The following is a 22,859-nucleotide window of genomic DNA, read 5'->3' as shown; positions in this document are numbered from 1 at the left end:
CATCTTCTTTCCTTAAGTCGCCCCAAAATCTCATTTTCTCCTTTGCAATCTCATGTCTTCGATAGTTGGTTCAGCAACTTTTTCTTGAATTTCATCATCTTGGCTAGCTTTTAATGACCACCCTCACCAGATTACCGACCTTTTTTTCACTTGCACACATGTTTTCTACTTTTGTTTCTATTTTGAACATCATTTTCAACAATGACGTTATGAGATTGATAGTGTTTAAAGATAGCTTTCAAGATCCAATGAGCAAAATGGTCACATGGAATGAAAATGATGAGACTCTCTACAACTGGTTTTGTATCAAATGCAATCATACTTCCAATGGTCACATCGTCATGAAGTTGCAATTCCTTCACATATTCATTTGCCAACAACAACTTTACTGGTAAAATCAACTTTGCTCTTTCTTACCTTAGAGGAAGTCTATTGTTGTATACATACATAAGTTTCTAATGATCCCCATCGACTGCTCGTCATCTCATTTTGGGTGATTTTTAATTTTGCTTGAATGTTTAGATATTATGTATTTGTGGTTATAGAATGTCTAGGTAGAGTGTATTTGTGGTATTCGTGTTGTTTTTGGAGCAATGTATCTCTCCATTTTCATTTGTACTTAATTTTGTGCTTTAGGGTAGCTTTGTCATTTACTAATTAGTATTTTTTATTATATAAATTCATTTTGCTATTTTTATAATTTTAAATCTTTTTTGTCATTTTTCCAAATGAAACTTTAAAATTTGTTGTTTCTCTTGTTTTCCCTAAACTATATCATAATTGGAGTGGTTACAAAACGGGCATTACTAATAATAGGCCTACGTCTTTTAGTTTTGCAAAAATAACAAAAAAAAAAAAAAAAAGCCTAGCCCACAATTTAAAAGAAATGTAAAAAATGTACAAATATGTCTTATATACCTGATACACTTAATACATATTTGATATACACATGATACATCTGAAACACCTGATACACTTAATATCCATTTATACACTTGATACCTCTTGATTCACTTGATACAGTTGATACCCCTTGATACACTTGAATAAAAATGATACACTTATATATTTTTTTTTTTAAAAAAAAGACTTGAACTTCTTATTCTATGAAAGCAGCAAATCCCTTCGCCCCAACATCTCTCTTCAAACAACCCAACTGTTGCTCCACTGGAAATCGAGTTTCGGCCACCGGAAACCACCATGTCCTATCTGATCCAAAAATACCCATGACAACGCTTCCGAAGCCCTTTACTGCCAGGTCAATTTAATCGAAGGTGTGAAACTCTATTTTGCCACACAAGAGGCACACCTACAAATTCTAAACTCAATTTGCTACCCAATACAATTTTTCATTATAATTCAATACGTTTATATTCTCAAAAGTTTATTAACCGTGTCTATATAGGTCTTCAAAGCATTAAATTTTGATGTTAAAATACTTAAATTTTATTACATGATATTTTCTTTTACTCTCAACTCTCTAATCACTTTAGTGAAAACAACAAATACAAAAACAAATTAAGCTTGTACTTTCTAATCTTGCATTAAAATATATAAGATCGTGGTTTTACATCAAATGCTTACTAAGAAATACTTTTAGGAAAAGAAACAAAAATTATAATTCAAGGTCATACTTGACTTCAAAAATTGTTTAAATAATACTAAAATTTGAAATTAATTTGAATCTCTAACCATTATTTTATTGTCTAACAAAAATTAACATATTTCAACTGAGATGAAGTGTGCACATTTACGGACTATCATAAAACTTGAGATTTGAATCTTCTATCACATATTGAACTAAAAAAAATTATTAAAATAGTTGAATCGATAAAATATCAATTTAGACAAACCAAGTGTTACATTGTGTTTGGGCAAGAGTAATAAGTTTCTTTTTCTTCTAAAAATAATTTTTAAGAAAAGGAAAGTAGAAAAAGAAGAATAGTTGAAAAAATTGGTTAAAATTTGGGTCAAATTTTAAAGAGTTTCTTCATCTGTAAAAATATGTAAAGCATATAAAGGGTCAAATTAGCTTCAAAAGAGGGTCAGTGAGTCATTGCTTTGCTTTTCATTTTACAAACCCATAAACACATCTCTCTCTCTCTCTCTCTCTCTCTCTCTCTCTCTCTCTCTGCAGTGTTGGAGAGCGCAAAAATGTCCACCTTCGACGCCTACAGTATTGACGGCGAAGACAGCTATGGTGGTTACGGATCCTACTCCAATTTCTCCGGCGCCTTCCCCGGGGACGCCGATGTAAGTGTCGAGCATACTCCTGCCTCGCCGGACGTCTTCGGTTTCGACGATCCGAGCCCTAACTACTCTCAGGCTCCCTTTGATCCGATTCATGTGGAGAATGGAAATGGAAACGGCTATGGTGCGGCTGAGGATGAACTCGGCGATGGTGTTTTCGTATCCGATGGTCCAATTCTTCCCCCTCCCAGCGAGATGGGCGTTGAGGAAGGATATGCTCTTCGTGAATGGCGTCGGTAAGATCTTCAGACTGTCAATTTTTTTAGATTTCTTGGAGCTGAAGAGGTTTTTTGTTTGCTGCTGGTGCTTTGTACCTCGGTGTCGATTTAGATCTGATTCTTTGGTGAACAACTTCAGATCTCTGCTATTATTCATCTCCTTCTAGTGTTTTTACTTGATAGCACTGGTTGATCTGGCCTATTACTCCATTCTGTCTTCCTAGTCTACATAGTGGGATTTGATGAGGGGAATTATATTGATCGATTTGCATTAAAAGGTGGTGAATTAAAAACTTAGATCTAGGGACATTTGTACCTCAATTAGTAGACTTAGATGAAGCAAGTATTTCATTAGTGAGCTCTGATGGAGGTTTATATTAGTAGATCAATTAGGGACAAGCCATGAAGTCAATTTTCTAATAAATGGGTCTATGTCGTTATTGATCTATGTGGAAGTGCAAGCGGAATTTAGGTTAATTTCTGGAAGTTCAAGCAGAATTTCAGCGGATTATTCGTAGATCAGTCAGGGACATATCCGTTTAAGTCAAGTTACTAGTTATCAATGTATGTATTGTTGTTGATCTATGTGGAAGTTTAAGCGAAATTCTAGCGGAATATTGGTAGATCAATCGGGAGATAGCCATTTAGTCAAATTACTATTATTAGTGGGTCTATATTGTTGTTGATCTATGTGGAACCGTGGAAGTTCAAAGGGACTTCAGGTAAATCCCTGGTAAGATAACTATGGATGATTCGATTCAGCCATGATCCATATTATGGATTTTTTTGGAGTAGTTTTCTTGTTTAGCATGGAACCATAACAAAAAAGCATGTGTGATTCCTAAATAGAAATTGCATGAAGTATATCTTCAATCGTTTTATTTCTCTCTGTTGTTTAGTTGCTTTGTTGGATGTAACAAAATGCCATTGTTGTTGATCTTCTTTTTTGCTTTAGATCGCAGAAAGTTAATTTTGTTGTTGATGGCCAATTTGAGTTTTAAAGATTATTTCAAGTACATATGTTGTCTTTCCAATTTGAACTTTAGAATTTATGGGTATCCTGGTGCAGCCAAAATGCCATTCAGCTTGAAGAGAAGGAGAAAAGGGAGAAGGAATTGAGAATCAAAATTATTGAAGAAGCCGAGGAGTATAAAATAGGTTTTTATGAGAAAAGAAAGCTTAATGTTGAGAGTAACAAGGTTAACAACAGAGAAAGAGAGAAGGTATAGTTTTGTTTGCCATCTTTTTCCGGGCCAGTGTTCTTTTTCTTCTCTAGCTCTGTTTTCTTAGTATAGATTTTCCCATTTTTGGAGCAGTTATACTTGGCAAATCAGGAGAAGTTTCATAAGGAGGCTGATAAACAATACTGGAAAGCTATTGCAGAACTAATTCCTAATGAAGTTCCTAATATTGAGAAAAAGAGAGGAAAGAAGGATCAAGATAAGAAACCATCAATAATAGTTGTTCAGGGTCCGAAGCCTGGGAAACCTACTGATCTTTCAAGAATGCGACAAATTCTCGTGAAATTGAAGCACACACCCCCACCTCATATGAAACCACCCCCACCCCCACCCGCCAAGGATGCCAAGGATGCCAAGGATGCTAAAGATGGCAAAGATGCAAAGGATGGAAAGGATGCCAAAAAAGAAAAAGATGCAGCAACAAAAGCATCTGATCCTGCACCTGGAGCTGCCACTGCCAATGGCACTTCTCACAAACCTCAAGAAGCTCCCGCTGCTCCGGCTGCCGATGAGGATCAAACTGCTACATAATGACATAGCCATAGCCATTATCAACTTCTTTCTGCTCAATACTTTTACATTTTCCCTTTGAGGGTTCGTTGTTTTTCGTTCGTCTATCCTTGCATTTGAATGTGTAATCAGTTGTGATCTTATACAACATTTATTCATCTGTACCTTATGACAGTCTCTAGTGGCATTATCTTTTGGACTAGTCGAGGTTCTGATTTTGACATTGCCACATCTTCTTTCAAATTATTTCTTCAGGTTAGCTTATTCTTATTCTTCTCAGCCCACCTTCCTCCACACTAGATGCTTGCTTCTGTAATCATGGGGTTATTTCGAGAACTTTAGATTTGCCTTCCGATTCTTATTGTGATTGATGTGAATTCTGTTTGTGCTGTAGTTAATTTCTTATTCTTAAGTTTGAGTGGCTCATTTTGTTATACGTTTTATTTTATTTTTTTAGAGAGCTTATGGATACAAAATATTTATTGGATTTCAGACTATTTGGTACCTACCATAAAGGAATTTATTTGTGCTATTATCACAGTATCCCAATGTGCACGTATTTACACAATAGTTTATTTAAGACATTTCTGTACCATCAAGTAGGGAGTTGGACATTTTTAACTTGAAATTTGAAGTAATAAGAAATAGGTAAAAAATGCCCCTTGGTGCTCAATTTTGGTCCGCAATTTTTAATAAATCTTAAATTTGGTCCTTGCTCGTAGTTTAATGTGCATTTTTCAAAAAAAAAAAAAAAAATTTATTATCAATTAGTATTTTCACTATAAATTTTAGAAACATGTCCACCCTTATTATATTTTTTTTTGTTTGAAAATTATTGTTATTATCTAAATAATTTTGAAATCTAGTTGTTTGATATAAATTAGATTTCAAAGATTAAATATAAGATTTCCTTGAAAGAAAGGGACTAAAATTGGACATTTAGTTCAACTCCAAATACACAAACCAAAATAGTTTTTTAACCTAAGAAATAACACGGGTTGAGAGGAGTGTATGGTACGGGATTGAATTTTGTACTTTGTTGTTTAAGACGATAATTACTCAAATTTGAAGTTAATAAGAAATTACGTGTTGTGAGGACGAACTTATGTAGGGAACTCGCTATTCCAATACCATAAACAGGTGTTTGAAAGGAACAATAATTTCTTATTGATCAAATAAAAGTTTCCTTTCATATAAAAAATAATAACTTCTATGATATCACCTGTTGGAAGAATACTAATGAAAACGGCAACATAATTCACAATTAAGTAACATATCCAAATAGAATGGGTGTTAGTAGCCAATATATTTGAAATTTATTTGTTGTGACGTAGAAATTACTGCCTTGAAAGTAAATTCAACACGATCGTGGTGTGAATCATTGTTACCGGATGCTCTCCAAGGTTAACACAAGAGACTCCCCTTCAGTCGTGCACTTTTTGGACGGAAGTTTGGAATCACAGTGATAAAAATTGATCGCCAAAGCTTAATTTTTCAAATATGAGACTTAAGATTTTGTAAAGCCACAAAGAGGAAGAAGAAGAGTCCCAACGGAAATAAAACGCTTGGTGAAAAATAATTGTACTATTAAAAACCCTAAACATATTTTAAAGAAATTAAACATTTAAGATTGTGTGAAAGAAAATAAAAGAAATAAAACTATTTCTTTTTTCACACAAGCACGATTGTCCGAGCCTGTCCGTGCAACCGGACAGATGGCGGTAGTAGCGCACACGTGTGAGAAAAGCCCCTTGCTTCCTCTCTATCCACTTTTACAAATCTTTAGAAGTGGTCTTCAATATATCCCTCTACCCACTCTTTAATTCTCTAATGTAGGACAAGTGAAAAGAGTTCCCATGTGCCTTGTGTGGATTTTTGTGAGCCTTGAGTCTAAGTGCATGTGGGTCACTCAAACTCTATTATAGAAGGCAGCTCACAACTTCACTTTCACGTTAGATGCTTCATCAAGTCTATCGCAATAGACAACTCAAACTTGAGCTTCGAAGACTTTAGAAATTATCCATCAAGTCTATCGTAATAGACCACCCAACATAAAGGGCTATGGATCACTCACAAATTATCCATCAAGTCTATCGCAATAGACCACCAAAATAAAGGGCTATGGATCACACTAAGGGTTTGAGTCCCATACTAGTTGAAGACTCTAGGATTACTCTCTTTGTTGGACCTTTGGTGAGAGAATCGGCTAAATTCCTCACATACCTTACATACTCAAAGGAGATAATTCCTTCATTTAACAGTTGTTTCACATCTCCATGTCTCAGGCGAATATGCATTCTTTTGCCATTACACACATTATTCTTGGCAATACCTATGGCAGCCTGTGAATCGCAATGCAGAAATATTGGTACAAAAGCCCTCCACAGTGGCACGTCTCCTAATAGATTTCTTAGTCACTTTGCTTCTTGTCCAACTAGCTCATGACTTCACGGTGGATTATGCTATACAAATTTGTTTAGCTGATTTCCATGAAATAGCTCCTCCACCTAGTATAAATACGTATCCACTAGTGAAACTTACTTCGTCGTTATCTGTTTCCTAGTTTGTATCACAATATCCTTTTAACACTGCAAGAAAATTACTGAAATGCAGACAAAAAACTATTGTACCTCTGAGGTATCTTAGCAAACGACAAAGTGTTGTCTAGTGATCCTTATCAGGATTATGAGTGTATCTGCTTAGTCTACTCATAGCATATGCAATATCGGGCCTGGTATAGTTCATTAAAAACATAACACTACCAATAATTTTCGCATATTTAGGCTGAGAGACACTTTCACCCTTATTCTTCTTAAGACTCATACTAGGATTATAGAGTGTTCTTACATGTGTAACATCAAAACCGTCAAATCTCTTCAACAACTTTTCAATATAGTATTATTGACATAAAGAGAAATCATTTTCAATTTTTCTTATCTTAAAATCAAGTATGGTATCAGCCTCACCTAAATCTTTCATTTCAAATTGTGAGGATAGAAATAAATTGGTGTTGATAATTATATCTATGTTTGTATTAAAGATCAACATATCATCAACATACAAACAGATGATTACACATTCAGCTCCAAATGACTTTGAGTAAACACAAGTGTTAGAACAATTTACCTTAAAACCATTGTTTATCAAAACGTTGTTGAATTTTTCATACCATTGTTTAGGAGCTTGTTTTAGACCATAAAAAGATTTTGTAAGTTTACAAACCTTACTTTCTTAACCAGCAACAATAAAGCCTTCAGGCTGTGTCATATATCCTCTTCTTGTTCCCCATTGAGGAATGTTGTTTTTACATCCATCTGATGTATTAGAAGGTCACGTATCGCAACATAAGCTATCAAAGCTCTAATAGTTACTATTTTAGTAATAGGTGAATAAGTATCAAAACAGTATATGCCTTATTTTTGTGTGTATCCCACAACCACTATTCTAGCCTTAAATTTATCTATTGTATAATCTGGTCTCATTTTCTTCTTAAAGATCCATTTACACCTAATGGATTTATTTCCTTTAGGTAGTGTCACTAATTCCCATTTTTGATTCATAACTAAAGAGTCTAATTCACTCTTGATTGCCTCTTTCCAAAAACTAGAACCTACCGAGCTTAAAGCTTCTTGATAGGTTTTTGGATTCTCATTTTTTAAGTACAAGCAAATTGATTATCTATTTTATCTGATTTTTTTACTAGAAAGGTAGTTAGAAAATTAGGTCTAAAAACCTTACTAACTCTTTATCTTTTACTTCTTCTAGGCTCTAATTCAAGTGTGTTATTAAGGCTAGAAAGAGGGAGTTTAGATATTTGATCGATGCTTGAAGTACTAACAGTTTGATTAGTGAGTGAATTATCTACTGATTTATCAACAATTTTTTCATGGAAAAAATATGCTAAAAAACAGTGCAACTCTATATTCACAAAATGATTTAATATCTAAAGACATAAACCTGTATGCAGCACTATTATTAGCATAACTGACAAAAACACAGTCAAAAGTCTTAGATCCTACCGTAGATTTTTTGAATTCTGGATATGTTACCTTGGCTAAGAACCCCCACACTCTTAAGTAATCTAGATTAGGTGGATATCCCTTCCAAAACTCGTAGGGAGTCTTATCTAGCTTTTTATGAGGAACCTTGTTAAGAATAAAACAAGTAGAAAACACAGCTTCCCCCCCACATGTTATCGGATAGTCCAGAACTTAATAACATAGCATTCATCATTTCTAAGTTCTATTTTTATGTTTTTTTATGCCATTTTGTTGAAGTGAATACGAAGCAGTAACTTCATGAATGATACCATTTAATTCACAGAATTCCTAAGGAAAATGTCACTATATTCACCACTTCTATAAGATCTAATTCTTTTTATATTTCTATATAATTGAGTTTCTACTTCAACTTTAAATTTCACAAACACGCCACTAGCTTCATCCATTGAGTTTAGAAGGTAAATTTTTCTAATCTAGAATAATCATCAACAAAAGATATATAGTAGTTTTTGCCACCTATACTCATAGTGTTTCTAAAATAAGCTAGATTTGTGTGAATTAGCTAAGTAATTCAGTACTATGAGTTATTATTGATTTAAAAGGCTTTTACGTAAATTTTGCTTCCACAATATTGGGCATCTATTAATTTCATGTGAATCAGATACATTAACATGACCTAATCTTCCATGCCACACATTAAATGATTCAACCATATAAGCATAACGAGAGGCATTTTCATTCATGGAGATAGAAGTATAAATAACATTCAGAACAAACAGACCATCAGATAGATATCTCTTACCAACAAATTCACCACTCTTGGTGATTATAACCTTGTCAGGCTCAAACACAATCTTAAGCCACACTTTTTTCAACGAACTCCCTAACACCAAATTCCTACGCAAACAAAGAACATACAGTACATCATGAAGAACACCAGTAATTGCTGAATTTCCCATGAAAACACATTTACTATTATTGGTATCTTGAAAATCGTGAAAGAGATCCTAGTTTGAGCAGAAATGTCTTGATGCGCCAGTGTCTAGGATCCAATCAAACTTATTCTCCACCAGATTTTCCTCCACCACAACTGTAGCAAACATGTCATCTTCAACTACATTGGCCTGTGGAGTAGGTTTGGTAGTGGCTAAGTTTTGGTCTGGCCTCCCCTTTTTCTAATTGCACTGGTAGGCCTTATGTCCAGGTTTCCCACAAACAAAACAAATCACATTGGACTTCTCAATTTGTCCATCAACGGTCTTAAATTGGCCTTTATTTTGTGATGTCTTTACTATTTGTTTCCCTTTATTTTTTAAACTATCTTTCACATTTGAAGATTCAATAAGGTTAGCATTAACCGAATTAACAGATTGAGAATTTACCTTATCTTTTTGTCTATTCACCTCTTCAGTATGCATGTGACTGATTAGCTCCTAAAGTATCAGATTTTTCTTTTTGTGCTTCAGGTGGTTACATTAGTCAATCCAAGATGGTGGAAAATTTTCAAGCAGCACATTTGCTTGAAAAATCTCGTACATCTTCATGCCCTCAGACAATACATTGGCCACCAAATTTTTGTACTCATGAACCTACTCCATCACCAGTTTGTCATCCAACATTTGGAACTGCAGCCACTTACCGACTATTTATTTTCTTTTGCTCGCGTAGTTGTCTCTATATCTGGGTTCCAGGGTAGTCCAGATAACTTTAGTAGATTTTTGGGTGATGAATAGATCAAATAGAGAATCTTTCATGTGGTTGAGCAGATGGCCACGAACGGTCTTGTTGTCCTTCTCGAACTTATCAGCATCCATGGTATGAACTAGATTAGTAGCGGTATCCTTGGAGGTTGTCGGATCAGTGACAACAACAACATCCTTGGAAGATGTTGGATCAGTCATGGCAGTAGCATCTTTGGGTCTGTCAGGGCTATCCATGCTGATATTGTAATCCACCTCTAGCTGTTCAAAGAAGATAACAGCTTCTAGGACTAGCGATGGTAATTGGCACCATTGAATGGCTCCAACTTGCTCAGATTTGGGAGAACTTTTTCAGATTTGATCAGCATAGGCGAAAATTTTCTTTCAAATTGTTAGTAGCCGATAGATCTGGAACTTATTTGTTGTGCCATGGAAACCACTGTCTTGAAAGTAAATTCGATATGACCGTGGTGCGAATCGTTGTTATCAGTTGCCCCCTAATGTTAACATAACACCCCCTTCAGACGTATACTCATCGGATGGAAGGTTGGAATCATAGTGAGAAAATTCGATTTTGCTTAGAATCGGGAAAGGGAAAAACAGTGATCGCGAAAGCTTAATTTTTCATATCTTAGACCTAAGGTTTTGTAAAACTAGAAAGAAGAAGAAGAAACATCTCAATGGAAATAAAACGTTTCCATTAAAAACCCCAAATGTGTCCATTTTAAAGCAATTAAACGTTTAAGAATTTGTATAAAATTTTTAATAAAAAGAAATAAAACTATTTCTTTTTTCGTGCAAGTGTGATTACTCGAGCTTTCACGTGTGTGGGAAAAATCCCTTTGCTCCCTCTATCCACTTTTGCAAACCTCTAGAAGTGATATTCTATATATACCCTCTACCCACTCCTTAATTCTTCAATGTGGGATAAGTGAAAATAGTTATTCCCATGTGCCTTTGTGGGTCTTGGGTCTAAGTACATGTGGGTCATTCCCAACAATGAGGAGGCGATTGGGGGAGAACACACATTTCAAAGAGAAAAACTCAAGCTCCTGATTTTCAGGTGAACCAGGTGAGCTCGAGGAATTATCCTAAAAGAGAAATAAACAAACCGAGCTCATTACTGGCGCTCTTTAACTATGAGGGTCACAACTTGATGTTACAACTTACACCTATCCTAAAGTAGGGGTTGGGTAGAGGTGAACATCGGTCGGACGAGGTTGATTTTGTTTGAAAATCGATGCCGAAATTGCCATATTTGGTTTAAAAAATCTAAAACCCGCTGTTCATAATAAACTTGTTCGGATTGAATCCTAAATCTAGTGTATCTCGTGGTTTGTAGTTTTGTCAACACAGATTATTTATCTAATAAAATTAGAGGTATTTTATTTGACATTTAGACAACATTAATTCAATCTAATAAACTAAGATCCAAGGTTATATGATGGCACTTGAATAGTATGTGGTTGAAATACATGTGGTTCTTGTTCAAGTAATAACCTAAAAAGTCTGTAGTAAATGGATGAAGGTTGGGTCCCTTATCCTGGCAACACTACGGATACGACCCACTTGGTAACTATTACTGAGATGTAAGTGTTAAAAACAATATGAACCATGTTATTCATGTAAAAACATGTGAATGGGGGTATCATGTATAAAAGAGTTTATACATAGACCAGTCCACGAAATAATTAGTTTCTCTTTATAACACCGTTACTTAAGGAAACTAATATTTCACTAGGATGACCATAGGAAACTTGACCTTAATCTTGAGTGAGTTGTGAACTCCTACTTATGACGACGGTTCATTGATCTGTATGAGTGAGAATGGCCATGATAGCCAACTCAATAAGACTACAATTTTAGGGATTTGTCTAAGGGAGCTGGGAATACAACTATATAAAATGGAATTTACTCATTCCCATTCCTTGGAAAAGTAGATAAATTGCTCCCTTAATGGTTGGTTCTGAGTCTTGAACTATGAGGCCTCAACCTTTCACTGACCCATGAGGTGTTAGTTTATAGTTGAACTATAAACTGTTTGTTCATTAGAGGAATCAGTGGTACTTAAGGAGTTAGATGTAACTATAAGGGTAAAATAGTATTTTGACCCAACTGTAGTTATGAGCATTTATGAAGGGTCATTGCTCTGTTGATTGGTTATATCCATGGACACAGAAATATATCTACAGTGTGAAAAGTGTAACTATCGGTCTTTAGTGAAGTGATTGGTAGCTAATGAATATTGATTAATTGGATTAAAGGAGTTTAATTAATTAGTCTCATATCCTTGGTGCTTCTAATCTGTAGGTCCATAAGGTCCCCTTGTTAGCTCACTAAAGGATAGCAATAAGGAATGATTTAAATTGTTCAAATCAAATGAGGGAATTTTATATTAATGAGATTAATATATGATAGTTAATTATAGATATGATCTATAATCTAAATTATGTAAGAGAGATATATTTGAATATCATTCAAATATTAGATTCATATGAATTGGATTCTTAAAGAGATGTATACATATAAATATATAAATATATGATATTTATATGTTAATTAACTCCATATTAAATATGATTTAATATAGTTATTTAATTGATTAATTAATGATTAATTAATTGATTAAGAAACAATGAAGATTGAGGTTAGTATAAATATATGGTATTTATGATAATTAATTAAATGTATATAAATGAGATTTAATATATGGTTATTTAATTAATGTGTCAATTAATTAAATAAGAGTTATTTAATTAATTAGCACTAAGAGTATAAAAGAAAATTCTCGGAGAAGGGTTAACCCTTCTTCATATAAATATATCCTTATAACCCATTTAGAAAAAAGACGGTTTTCTTATTACACCAAAACCTAGCCTCCAAATCTCCATCTTCTCTCTAACTTCTCTTTAGAAATTTTCTACCATTTTCCTCCTCAAAAGTTTTTGGAGACCACTCTTCCAAGTTCTTTGGAATCCTAGAGAATTGCAAAGTAACTTTGTTGGTGGTATCCTTCTTCATTAGAGAAGTTCGAGATCGTTGATAACGGTGGAAGAGAAAAGCTAGAGGAATCAACAAAAATGATTTTTGATTTATTCTCTTCTTCCTCTTTTCTAGCATGCTTATGGTTTTGTTTGAATGTTTATCCTACAAATGCATATTTAGTTTACTATTTTTTGTTTCCATAAAAACGAATGTCTACATGCGAGGTTTGATTCCTTCAATTGGTATTAGAGCCAATGTTTTCTTGCATTTTGATTTTCTATTTTTTGAAACAAAAATCAGTTCAAGTGCTGGGTTATTTTTCTGCATTTTGCTTGAAAATGTATGAGGTTTGCTTGATAGATAATTTCATTCATTGGAACCATATATTGTAAAATTTTATGTTGATTTAATCAATATAAGGGCATATTGTTTGGGCATTTTATTTTTGCAATTGAGTCTTGTATTTTTTGGTTCGTTTGAGTCAGAAACGAAGCTGTCCGAAGCCCAGGTTTTCAAAAAAAAATAGAGGATTTGCTTCTATCTCGTGACACCTTATATCATGGCATGCGGTGATGGCTTGCGGCGAGATGGCATGCGATGTTGGCTTGTGATGGGATGCATTCCATGCGATGAGGTGATGGCCTTGCAAAGCAGAGGAACTTGAAGATAAACACGTCAATGTATATACCATGCGTCGACACTTAAAAGGTTGAACGCAACCCCGTGCGACAGGTAGCATACCCATGCGATGAGTCGATGCCTATGCAGTGAAGGAACTTAGGCGTAGTGGATGCAATGCTCATGGTCACATGCAGAGGGACGATGCCCATGCGATGAACTTCATTGTCCAACTCATGTGGTACTTGAAACCATGTGTTGAGTGAGGTACCATGTGTCGAGCACTTCGTTGGCCATATGTGGAGGTTAGCAAAAATCCCTTGCTTATCCTAGTTTGTGCGTCATGGAAGGTACCTGGCAGATAGCTGATCGCAAGAGTCTCTTCCAACGAAAGGATGACAACTTTCCTTTGTAATTTTAATTTTGTTAAATTTAGGGTGCCAATATTTGGTCTATCTTAGTTTTAATATAGTTTTATATGCATGTGAAGTATTATTTAACTGTATGTTTTATATGTTGCATAATGCATTTCATATGGTTTTAAAATCCCACCTTAGGATAAATATGATCATGCATCATATAAAAATTATATGGCTACATGTTTAATATAAGCATGCTCATGCATTATAATATAATTGTTATATTATTTGAATGCATCTTTTGAGTAAGCATATTCATGCATCATAAATGTTATAAGTATGATATAGAGAAATGAATATGCATGTTTATTTTTCATGTATGATAATTATAAGCGTTATAATTAGAAGAGAAATGAACTTTGCATTGAGCATGACATTACTTGGATTAATATAAACGTTATATTTAATCAAAGTCGTCATAATGCAAATGAAAAATATTTTGACAAATTTATTGTTTTATAAAGGTCATAAGTTTAATGAATTAGATTAAAATCAATAATCAAGAGTTGCATGTAAACACAAGTTTTTTTTTTTTTTTGTTTAAAATTGATTCACTTAGACTTATGTTAAACGCATTTCTAATGAGATTAGAAATAGGTTAATCTTTTAATTCGTTTTAATAGGATTAAAATGAGCTTGGTTAAAAGATTAAATTTATAAAATAATTACCCATAAGGGACCTTTATCTAAGGAATGCTCTGTCTAGGCTGAGGTTCTTAAGCTGAAGAAAACAAAACACCTCTACCTGGGAATGGAATGGAAGATGAATTGGACAAATATTTTATAAGTATACAATAAGTGATTAATTTCATTAAAAGATTTTAATGAACAAAGACACAAATTGTTAAACTATTCAATATAGGCATTATATTGAACAAATTTAACAAGGACTTAGCTAAAATAATTTACCCATACTTTTTCTAAGTTAATAAACCCAAAAGTTGAACACTTACTAAGAGGAAAAAGATATATATGATATGTCGTTTTTCACTCACGTTCTCGTAAAGAGTTCAAAGGGTGAGATTCATGTTCGGGGTCGTGGTGCCCTGGCGTATTCTCCCTTAAGAAGGTATTTGCATGGGTCAATATCAAGGTGAATGGAGAAAGTGTTTATAGTAAGTGGGAGAAGGACGTGTGATAACATATCCTGCAATCTTCTTCATTAGTTTGTAATGTTTCTTTCATGCTCGACCTCGTGGTGCCTTGGGCGCATCCTCCCTTAGGAAGGTATTTACATGTGAGAATGCATTACAAACTCCAGAAATGGATAAGACCACTAGAACCAATTACACCAATTATGTTTTTCCCTGAGGCAGACTAGTTGAAGTGGGGTTATAGGGTTGAAAATGAAGGGTTACACTTACGATAAAGCGTTAAGGCAGTTATGATTTATTGATCAAATGAATGGTAATTAAATATTATATGAATAAGAAGTTATTCTGGGATAATATTTGATTGAGAGTGTCTCATTTCAGTGATAAGGAAAAACTATGCATCCTTTGGTGGCATTTATTCCAAATCATTGAATGTATCATTGCAAAATTTAATGATGTTGGGGTTCATTAATTTTTGCTAAACTGATTGGATAAAAATGAAAAATGAATTTTTGCATAAGTGTCTTACATAAGTAATTTTTTTTTGTATCAACATGTCCAGCTCAATCGTTACTTTGCTTGGTGCCAAAAAATTAACTGGAGAAAATTATACAACTTGAAAAAAATACGATGAATACAGTTTTGTTAATGGATGACCTCAAATTCGTTCTCATGGAGGAATGTCCTCCCAGTCCTTGGGCACAACGCATCACGAAATGTTCGTGATGCTTATGAGAAGTGGATGAAGGCCAATGATAATGCAAAGGTCTATAATTTGGTAGGTTTATCTGAAGTCCTGGCCAAAAAGAATGAGACAATGATCACTGCACGTCAGATCATGGAATCATTACATGACATGTTTGGAAAACCTTCCTCACAAGCCACGCATGATGCTCTTAAGTTTATCTTTGGTGCACAGATGGCTGAGGGATCGTCTATTAGGGAATATTTCCTTAATATGATGAACCATTTCAATACCGTTGAAATGAATGGAAGTCTCATAAATGAGCCAATTAGGTGAGCTTTATCATGTAATCGTTGCTGGACAGCTTTCTGTAATTCTGTAGCAATTGTGTTATGAAGAAAATTGACTACAACCTCACCACCCTCCTTAACGAGCTACAAATTTTTTAGTCTTTAATGAAAGCCAAAAGAAATAAAGGGGTGGTAAATGTTGCCTTCTCCAAATATGAAAATTTTCATCAAAGGTTAGACCTCTGGAACTAAATCTGTGTCTTCCTCTTCATCTAATGTGAAGAAGTGGAAAAAGAAGAAGGGTGGAAAGAAGTGTAGGATCTAAAGGCAACACTAGGGGGGAGGAATAGGGTTGACTACCAATTTTTTTTTTTTTTTTAAATAATTTTATCTTCAATGCTCAATAAAGTTAACCTACTAATTTGATTAAAGACAATTTATGCAAGACAAAACTTAAATCATGCAAGCTATGATAACTTCAAATTTAAAGACAATTTAATCAAGGATAAATTTAAATAACACACTAAAAATTAAATCATGCAATTTGGAAAGATTAAAAAAATAACTAAGACAAGAAGCAAAAAATTTGAAACAGAATAAAAAAGGGAGAGGAAGAGAAAACACCCGAAAATTATAGTGGTTCGGCAAATTGCCTACTCCACTCTCCAAGACTCCTTCTTGGGTATTTCACTAAGTGATCCTCTTGTAGGTGAGGACCAAACCGACACATGACCTTCTTTTTCCTAGGCTAAAGAGAAACCCAAGATTCTTTTTACTGGTTCAGGATCAAACCAATTTCTTTTTCTCATAACCCAAGGTGTACCCATACCTTAATACAATTCCTAAAAATTAAAAGAAGACCTCATAATATTACCTCTTAAATGCTCACAAGTTGAGCACTCAGAAAAAAAAAACCCACAAAAAAAACTCTAGGTCAATTTAGGAGCAAGGAGGACAAGAATTTGAAAGTAGGGAGAATTGAGAGCTTAAGACTTGATAGCTTTTGGTGTGTGTATGAAGAGTAAAGGGTGGAGATTGAATAAAAATAGAAAAGGAAAGGATTTGTAATTAAGAGAGGAATTGAAAAATTAGAATTATTGAGATTTGGAGAATAAAAAAGGATTTGAAGGATGACAATTTAGAAAGGAAATCAAATTTGAAAATGCTGAAATTTGGTGAGAATTTGGAGAAAATTGGATTAGGAAATTAAAGGAAAATAAGAATGAAAATAAAAAAATAGCCGGGTGAAATGGGCACCACGCACACAGGAGAAGAGATTGAGCGTCACGCGCCGCATTCTATGAAGATATCGCAGGCACGTGCGATGCACGCGCGCGTGAAGCTGGGTGACCGCCACTTGTCATTATCTCATTCGTCCACGGTCGCCACATCACTGCCACATCATCGCCACACAACAAAAAGTGGCCGGTTGGAATGCCACATCATCTTCCACATCATCAATATTGATCGTTTGTGTGCCACGTTAGCCGCTATGTCGGATGCCACGTCAGCAAGGTGCCACGTGTCACCGCTACGTTGGATTTCCTCTCCAATCTTCTTTGATTATAACTTTCTCGTTTGAACTCCGATTTGAACGATTCAAATTGCGTTGGAATCCTCTTTCCGAGCTCTACAAGATAGTGATTCTAAAACACTGAAAATTTTAGTATAAAAAATCTGAGATTGTTATCATCAAAATACTTGGTTTGATTGAAGCCCTAAAACTAACAAGAAGGATAAAGCCACCACTACTGTTGCTGTCCAAAAGGGGAAGAAGGTCAAAGTTGCAAAATGAACTTATTATTGTTGCAACCAAGATGGACATTGGAAAAAGAATTGTCCAAAATATTTGGCCGAGAAAAAGAAGGAAAAGGAAGGTAAATATGATTTACTGGTTCTGGAAACATGTTTCATGAAAAATGATAACCATACATAGATACTTGATTCAGGAGCCACTAACCCCGTTTGTACTTCTTTGCAGGAAACTAGTTCCTGAAAACAGCTAGCGGTGAAAGAGATGACTCTACGGGTTAGAATAGGAAAGGTTGTCTCAGCAGTTGCAATTGGGAATTTGAAGTTGTTTTTTGAATCAAAGTTTATGTTGTTAGACAATGTTTACTATATTCCTAATTTTAAAAGGAACATGATTTCAGTTTCATCTTTGGTAGAACACTCTTTTAATGTATCTTTTATTCGAGATAAAGGATTTATCTCAAATTATGGTATTAATATTTGTTCTACAACAAACGAAAGCAACTTATATGTACTAAGGCCGTCAGTATCTAAAATGCTCCACAATATTGAAATATTCAACATTGCAACCACTAAAACTAAAAAGAGAAAATTTTCTACTAAAGATGATGCTCATCTTTGGCATCCAAGAAAAGGTCACATTAATCTTAATAACATTGAGAGATTGGTTAAGAATGGACTTCTAAACGAGTTAGAAGAAAAGTCTTTACATGTATGTGAATCTTGTCTAGAAGGAAGAATGACAAAACATCCTTTTACTGGAAAAGTTTATAGAGCCAAAGAACCCTTGGAACTTATACATTCAGACTTTGTGGTCCCATGAGTATAAAAGCTGGAGGAGGGGGGGGGGGGCGGTTAAATATTTTATCACTTTTATGAACCATTATTCAAGATATTGGCATGTTTATCTAATACAACATAAGTTTGACACAATTGAAATGTTTAAGGAGTATAACATTGAAGTTGAAAATTTAGTAGGTAAAAATACTAAAACACTTCGATTAGATCGAGGTGGAGAGAACATAGATATTGAATTATAGAACTATATGATAGAACATGGAATCACGTCTCAACTTTCAGCACTTGGTACACCTCAATAAAACGGTGTATCAGAAAGGATAATAAAACCTTATTGGACATGGTTCGCTCTATAATGGACTATGCTTCTCTACCTATCTTGTTCTAGGGTTATGCAGTAGAGACCATAACTTACCTTTTAAACTAGGTTCCATCAAAGAGTGTTACTAGAACACCATTAGAATTATGGAGAGGTTGTAAAAGTAGTTTACGACATCTCAGGATTTGGAGATGTCCAACACATGTGCTTGTGGAAAATCCAAAGAAATTGGAACCACGTTCAAGATTATGCCTATTTGTAGGTTATTCTAAAAAAATGAGAGGTGGTTTGTTCTTCGATCCAAAAGAAAACAAAGTATTTGTATCTACAAATGCTACTTTCTTAGAAGAAAACCACATTAGAGAACATAAGCCAAGGAGCCAAATCATATTAAATGAAATTTCCAGAAAAACTACTGAAACTTCAACAAGAGTTGTTGAAGAGGTGAACACTTTAATAAGAGTCATTGATGTTGTTTCATCTAGTCAAATACATCCTTCTCAAATGTTGAGAGAGCCTCAACGTAGTGGGAGGATTGTAACCCAACCTACTCACTATGTTGCTTTAATAGAAACTCAAACCATCATATTAAATGATAAGGTTGAGGATCCATCGTCTTACAAGAAGGCAATGATTGATGTTGACAAAGATGAATGAATCAAAGCCAAGGATCAAGAAATAGAGTCTATGCGCTCCAATTTTATCTGGAAACTTGTAGATCAATCTGCTGGAGTTAAACTCATAGGTTCAAATGAATATACAAGAGGAAACTGAAGATGGAAAGGTGCAAACCTTTAAGGTTAGACTAGTAGCAAAGGGTTATACCCAAGTTGAGAGAATGGACTATGAAGAAACTTTCTCACTTGTTGCTATGATTAAGTCTATCCGGATTCTCTTATCTATTGCTACATATTATGACTATGAGATATGACAAATGGATGTCAAGACTGCCTCTTTGAATGATAATCTTGAAGAAACCATCTATATGACCCTGAAGGGATCAAATCTCAAGTGGAAGCGTGTGATCACCTTACAATTTTGTTTTCGATTTTACATAAACAAAATCCAATATAAAAATAATAACATAATTGATAAACAATCAAGATTAGCATGCATTTAAGAGAAGAAAAGAGGGAAGAGCTAAACCTTACCTTTTGTAGATTCCTAAATTCTTCACGATTCCCTCCGTGTCTTCTCTAGAACGTCTCTTCAATAATTAATGGACACCACCGCAAGTGAAATCTTGTTATTCTCTAGGATCCCAAGAATTGGATGTGTGGTCTCCAAGACTTGGAAGAGGAAGAAGAAGTAGTAGAGAAAAGAAGAGAGATTTTGAGAGAAGTAATAGGAGACTAGGATTAAGAATTGTCAATTTTACTATGTCACAAACATGGGCCATGAATACCTATTTATAGACAAGAGGGGTGACCCCTTCTCTAGTTCTAGTCTTTCCTATTCCTACTCTAGTTCTAATTTAATTAAATAACTTTTATTTAATTAATTAGTCCAATGATTAAATAATAACGTATATTAAATCCACTTTAATATATATAATTAATAAATAAATATCACATATTTATTTATCTCTACTTCTAAAAAACAATTAATTAATTAACCATTAATTAATCAATTAATATTATATTAAATAATATTGAATATAGAATTAATAAATATATAATTATCACATATTTATATGTATACATCTCTTTAATATTTGAATTTTATTCAATATTTTTTTCTTTTAATTATAGATCACATCTATAATTAACCATATTATATTAATCTCATTAATATGCAATTGATTTGAACAATTCAAATCATTCTTCTTATATATCCTTTAGTGATTTAACATGGGGATCTTATGGACTTACAAATTAGAAGCTCCAATGATATAAGATGTTAATTAAACTAATCAATTTTTATTAACTACCGGTCACTCTATATAGTGTTGGATCGACATCAACACGCAGTGGAAGAAATCAGAATCCATAAGCATTCTAATTCATTAATTTTAGTTGAAAAGAAACATGCTAAAAACAAAGTTTAATGGGTTTCAAGAACATACCTTGGCCGAAACCAATGAAATCTCTATTTCCAACTTTAAAATCCTTCGAATCCTTGTGTAGACCACCACAAGATCTTCCCTACTATCCTCTTGGTGCTCTAAATTGAGTTATGAGACTTAAAATAAGTTGGAATCAAAGGGAATATGGAGAAAACTCACTGAACAGAACCCATTGAAGAACACCTTCTTCATTCGAATTTTTCAGCAAAAATTCAGTCGGTTCTTCATGCTTTTCTTCACTCCAATCTCTTCAATATATTGCAGACTATCATGCAAAGAGATGTGCTGCATGGGATGCAGCTCATGCTTGGAATAAAGCAAAGGAGAAAGTGGGTTCCAAATAAGCTAGTTGAAGATGAAAAATCCATTTTTTCAAGTTTGTGTAATTTTTCCATTTTCCAAAAATCCAAAATTGATTATTTTAAAATAATATTTTATTTCTAAAATCAAAATTTATTAACTTTACAAATTAGTTTCAAAAATTAATTTTCTATTAAAATTAATAAATAATTATTTAAACAATTTAAATAATTCTCATTAATTTAATATCTAATATTAAATTAATTTTTACACAAATTCATCTTCATATATTTAAATCATATTTAAATATATTTTTTCCAATTCTGTTTGATTGTAATTTGAACGTTTCAAATTAACTTATCACGCTACTCTATAGCTATCCATTTCCAAGCTAGTAGGGGGACCTCATGGACCTATAGATCATGGACTCCAACGATCTGAGATTAACCAGCTAAACTTATTATACCGATCTAACCCTCATTCGTTAACTAATGGGTCACTCCACTAAAACCCATAGTTGAACTCCCCTTGCTGTAGATATATTATGTCCACTCGATATAACCATGATTAATAAGTTAACCCTTCACAAGTTGTTCGCAATAACAGTTGAGTCAAATCTTTATTTTACCCTCGAAATTACCTCTTGTTCCTTACGCCCCCACTGATCTCCTAATGAACAATTGTTTTGTGATCTAATCACAACATCGAGTCCCTCTCATGCCAAATGAGAGGGCGGGATCCCTTGTTCAAGCCCCAGAATCAACACTTAAGGGAACAACCTCTCTACTATCCCTAAAGCGGGTAGGAGTGAATTCCCTCTTGCCTTATATCCCTCAGCTGTCTATCCAGTCTTACCCCTGAAATGGCAATCATATTGGACCGACGTTGTTGAGTCAACCCTCACCTATTCAAATCTAAGGGTAATCCCAGATAAACAGGAGTTCATAGTTAGCTCGAGATTAAGGTCAAGTTACCTAGGCCATCGCTTTGAAGTAGTCAGTCTTAAATAGTAAACAACGTTATAAAGTAAGACTGACTCATTTGGTGGTCTGATCTTGTACAAACTCTTTTGCACAAAGACACCTCCATTTCTCATGTCCAACATGAACGAATTAGGATCACTTCGTTTGTAGCACTTTACAACTCCTTGTAACAACTACAGAGCATGTCGTATTCACTAGTGTTACCAGAATAAGGTACCCAACCTTATCCATGTACTATAGATCATTTTGACTATTTACTCAAACATGATCCACCTTTATGTCTTTCATAAAGTTCAAGTACTCATCCAATAGTCAAGGGACTCTTAGGTTTATTTGATTTCTATTCAAGCAATAGATCTATTCAATAACACCATTATTGAATTATCAAAATAAGTTCCATTGTTTACATACCACGAGTTTTAGGACATAAAACCCAACAAACTCCCATTTGGACTAAAACTCCAATGGTAACTTATACATCCGAAATATAAGACTGAGTTTCTGAGTTTTATAGAGAAATACAATAAACTAGGGTATCCCATACCCGTCTTTTACCATTTGGTATCTCTATACCCAATATTTCTCCCACTTGCCCTAGGTTATCTGGTATTCCTAGTCCTACTAGGTAATT

General features: G+C 34.1%; 1 protein-coding gene across 1 annotated transcript; it reads left to right on the top strand.

Annotated features, from left to right (window-relative positions):
- The first annotated feature begins 2,042 nt into the window (after positions 1-2,042).
- On the top strand, positions 2,043-4,590 carry LOC120074036 (clathrin light chain 1-like). Its single transcript, XM_039027015.1, has 3 exons — positions 2,043-2,486; positions 3,538-3,691; positions 3,785-4,590. Exons 1-3 carry the CDS (start codon positions 2,155-2,157, stop codon positions 4,238-4,240), a joined length of 942 nt encoding a protein of 313 aa, XP_038882943.1. The 5' UTR covers positions 2,043-2,154; the 3' UTR covers positions 4,241-4,590.
- The last annotated feature ends 18,269 nt before the right edge of the window (positions 4,591-22,859 follow it).

Source organism: Benincasa hispida, chromosome 3, assembly GCF_009727055.1.
Source record: "Benincasa hispida cultivar B227 chromosome 3, ASM972705v1, whole genome shotgun sequence".
Taxonomy (NCBI): Eukaryota; Viridiplantae; Streptophyta; class Magnoliopsida; order Cucurbitales; family Cucurbitaceae; genus Benincasa; species Benincasa hispida.
Note: the sequence above shows the minus strand (reverse complement) of the source record. Positions and strands in the feature narration are given on the sequence as shown.

Bases quoted from the DNA above. Each gene is read 5' to 3' on its own strand.
- LOC120074036 (XM_039027015.1), top strand. From the start codon at position 2,155: ATGTCCACCTTCGACGCCTACAGTATTGACGGCGAAGACAGCTATGGT. The intron at 2,487-3,537 runs GTAAGATCTTCA...ATCCTGGTGCAG, and splicing joins GCTCTTCGTGAATGGCGTCG to CCAAAATGCCATTCAGCTTG. The intron at 3,692-3,784 runs GTATAGTTTTGT...TTTTTGGAGCAG, and splicing joins ACAACAGAGAAAGAGAGAAG to TTATACTTGGCAAATCAGGA.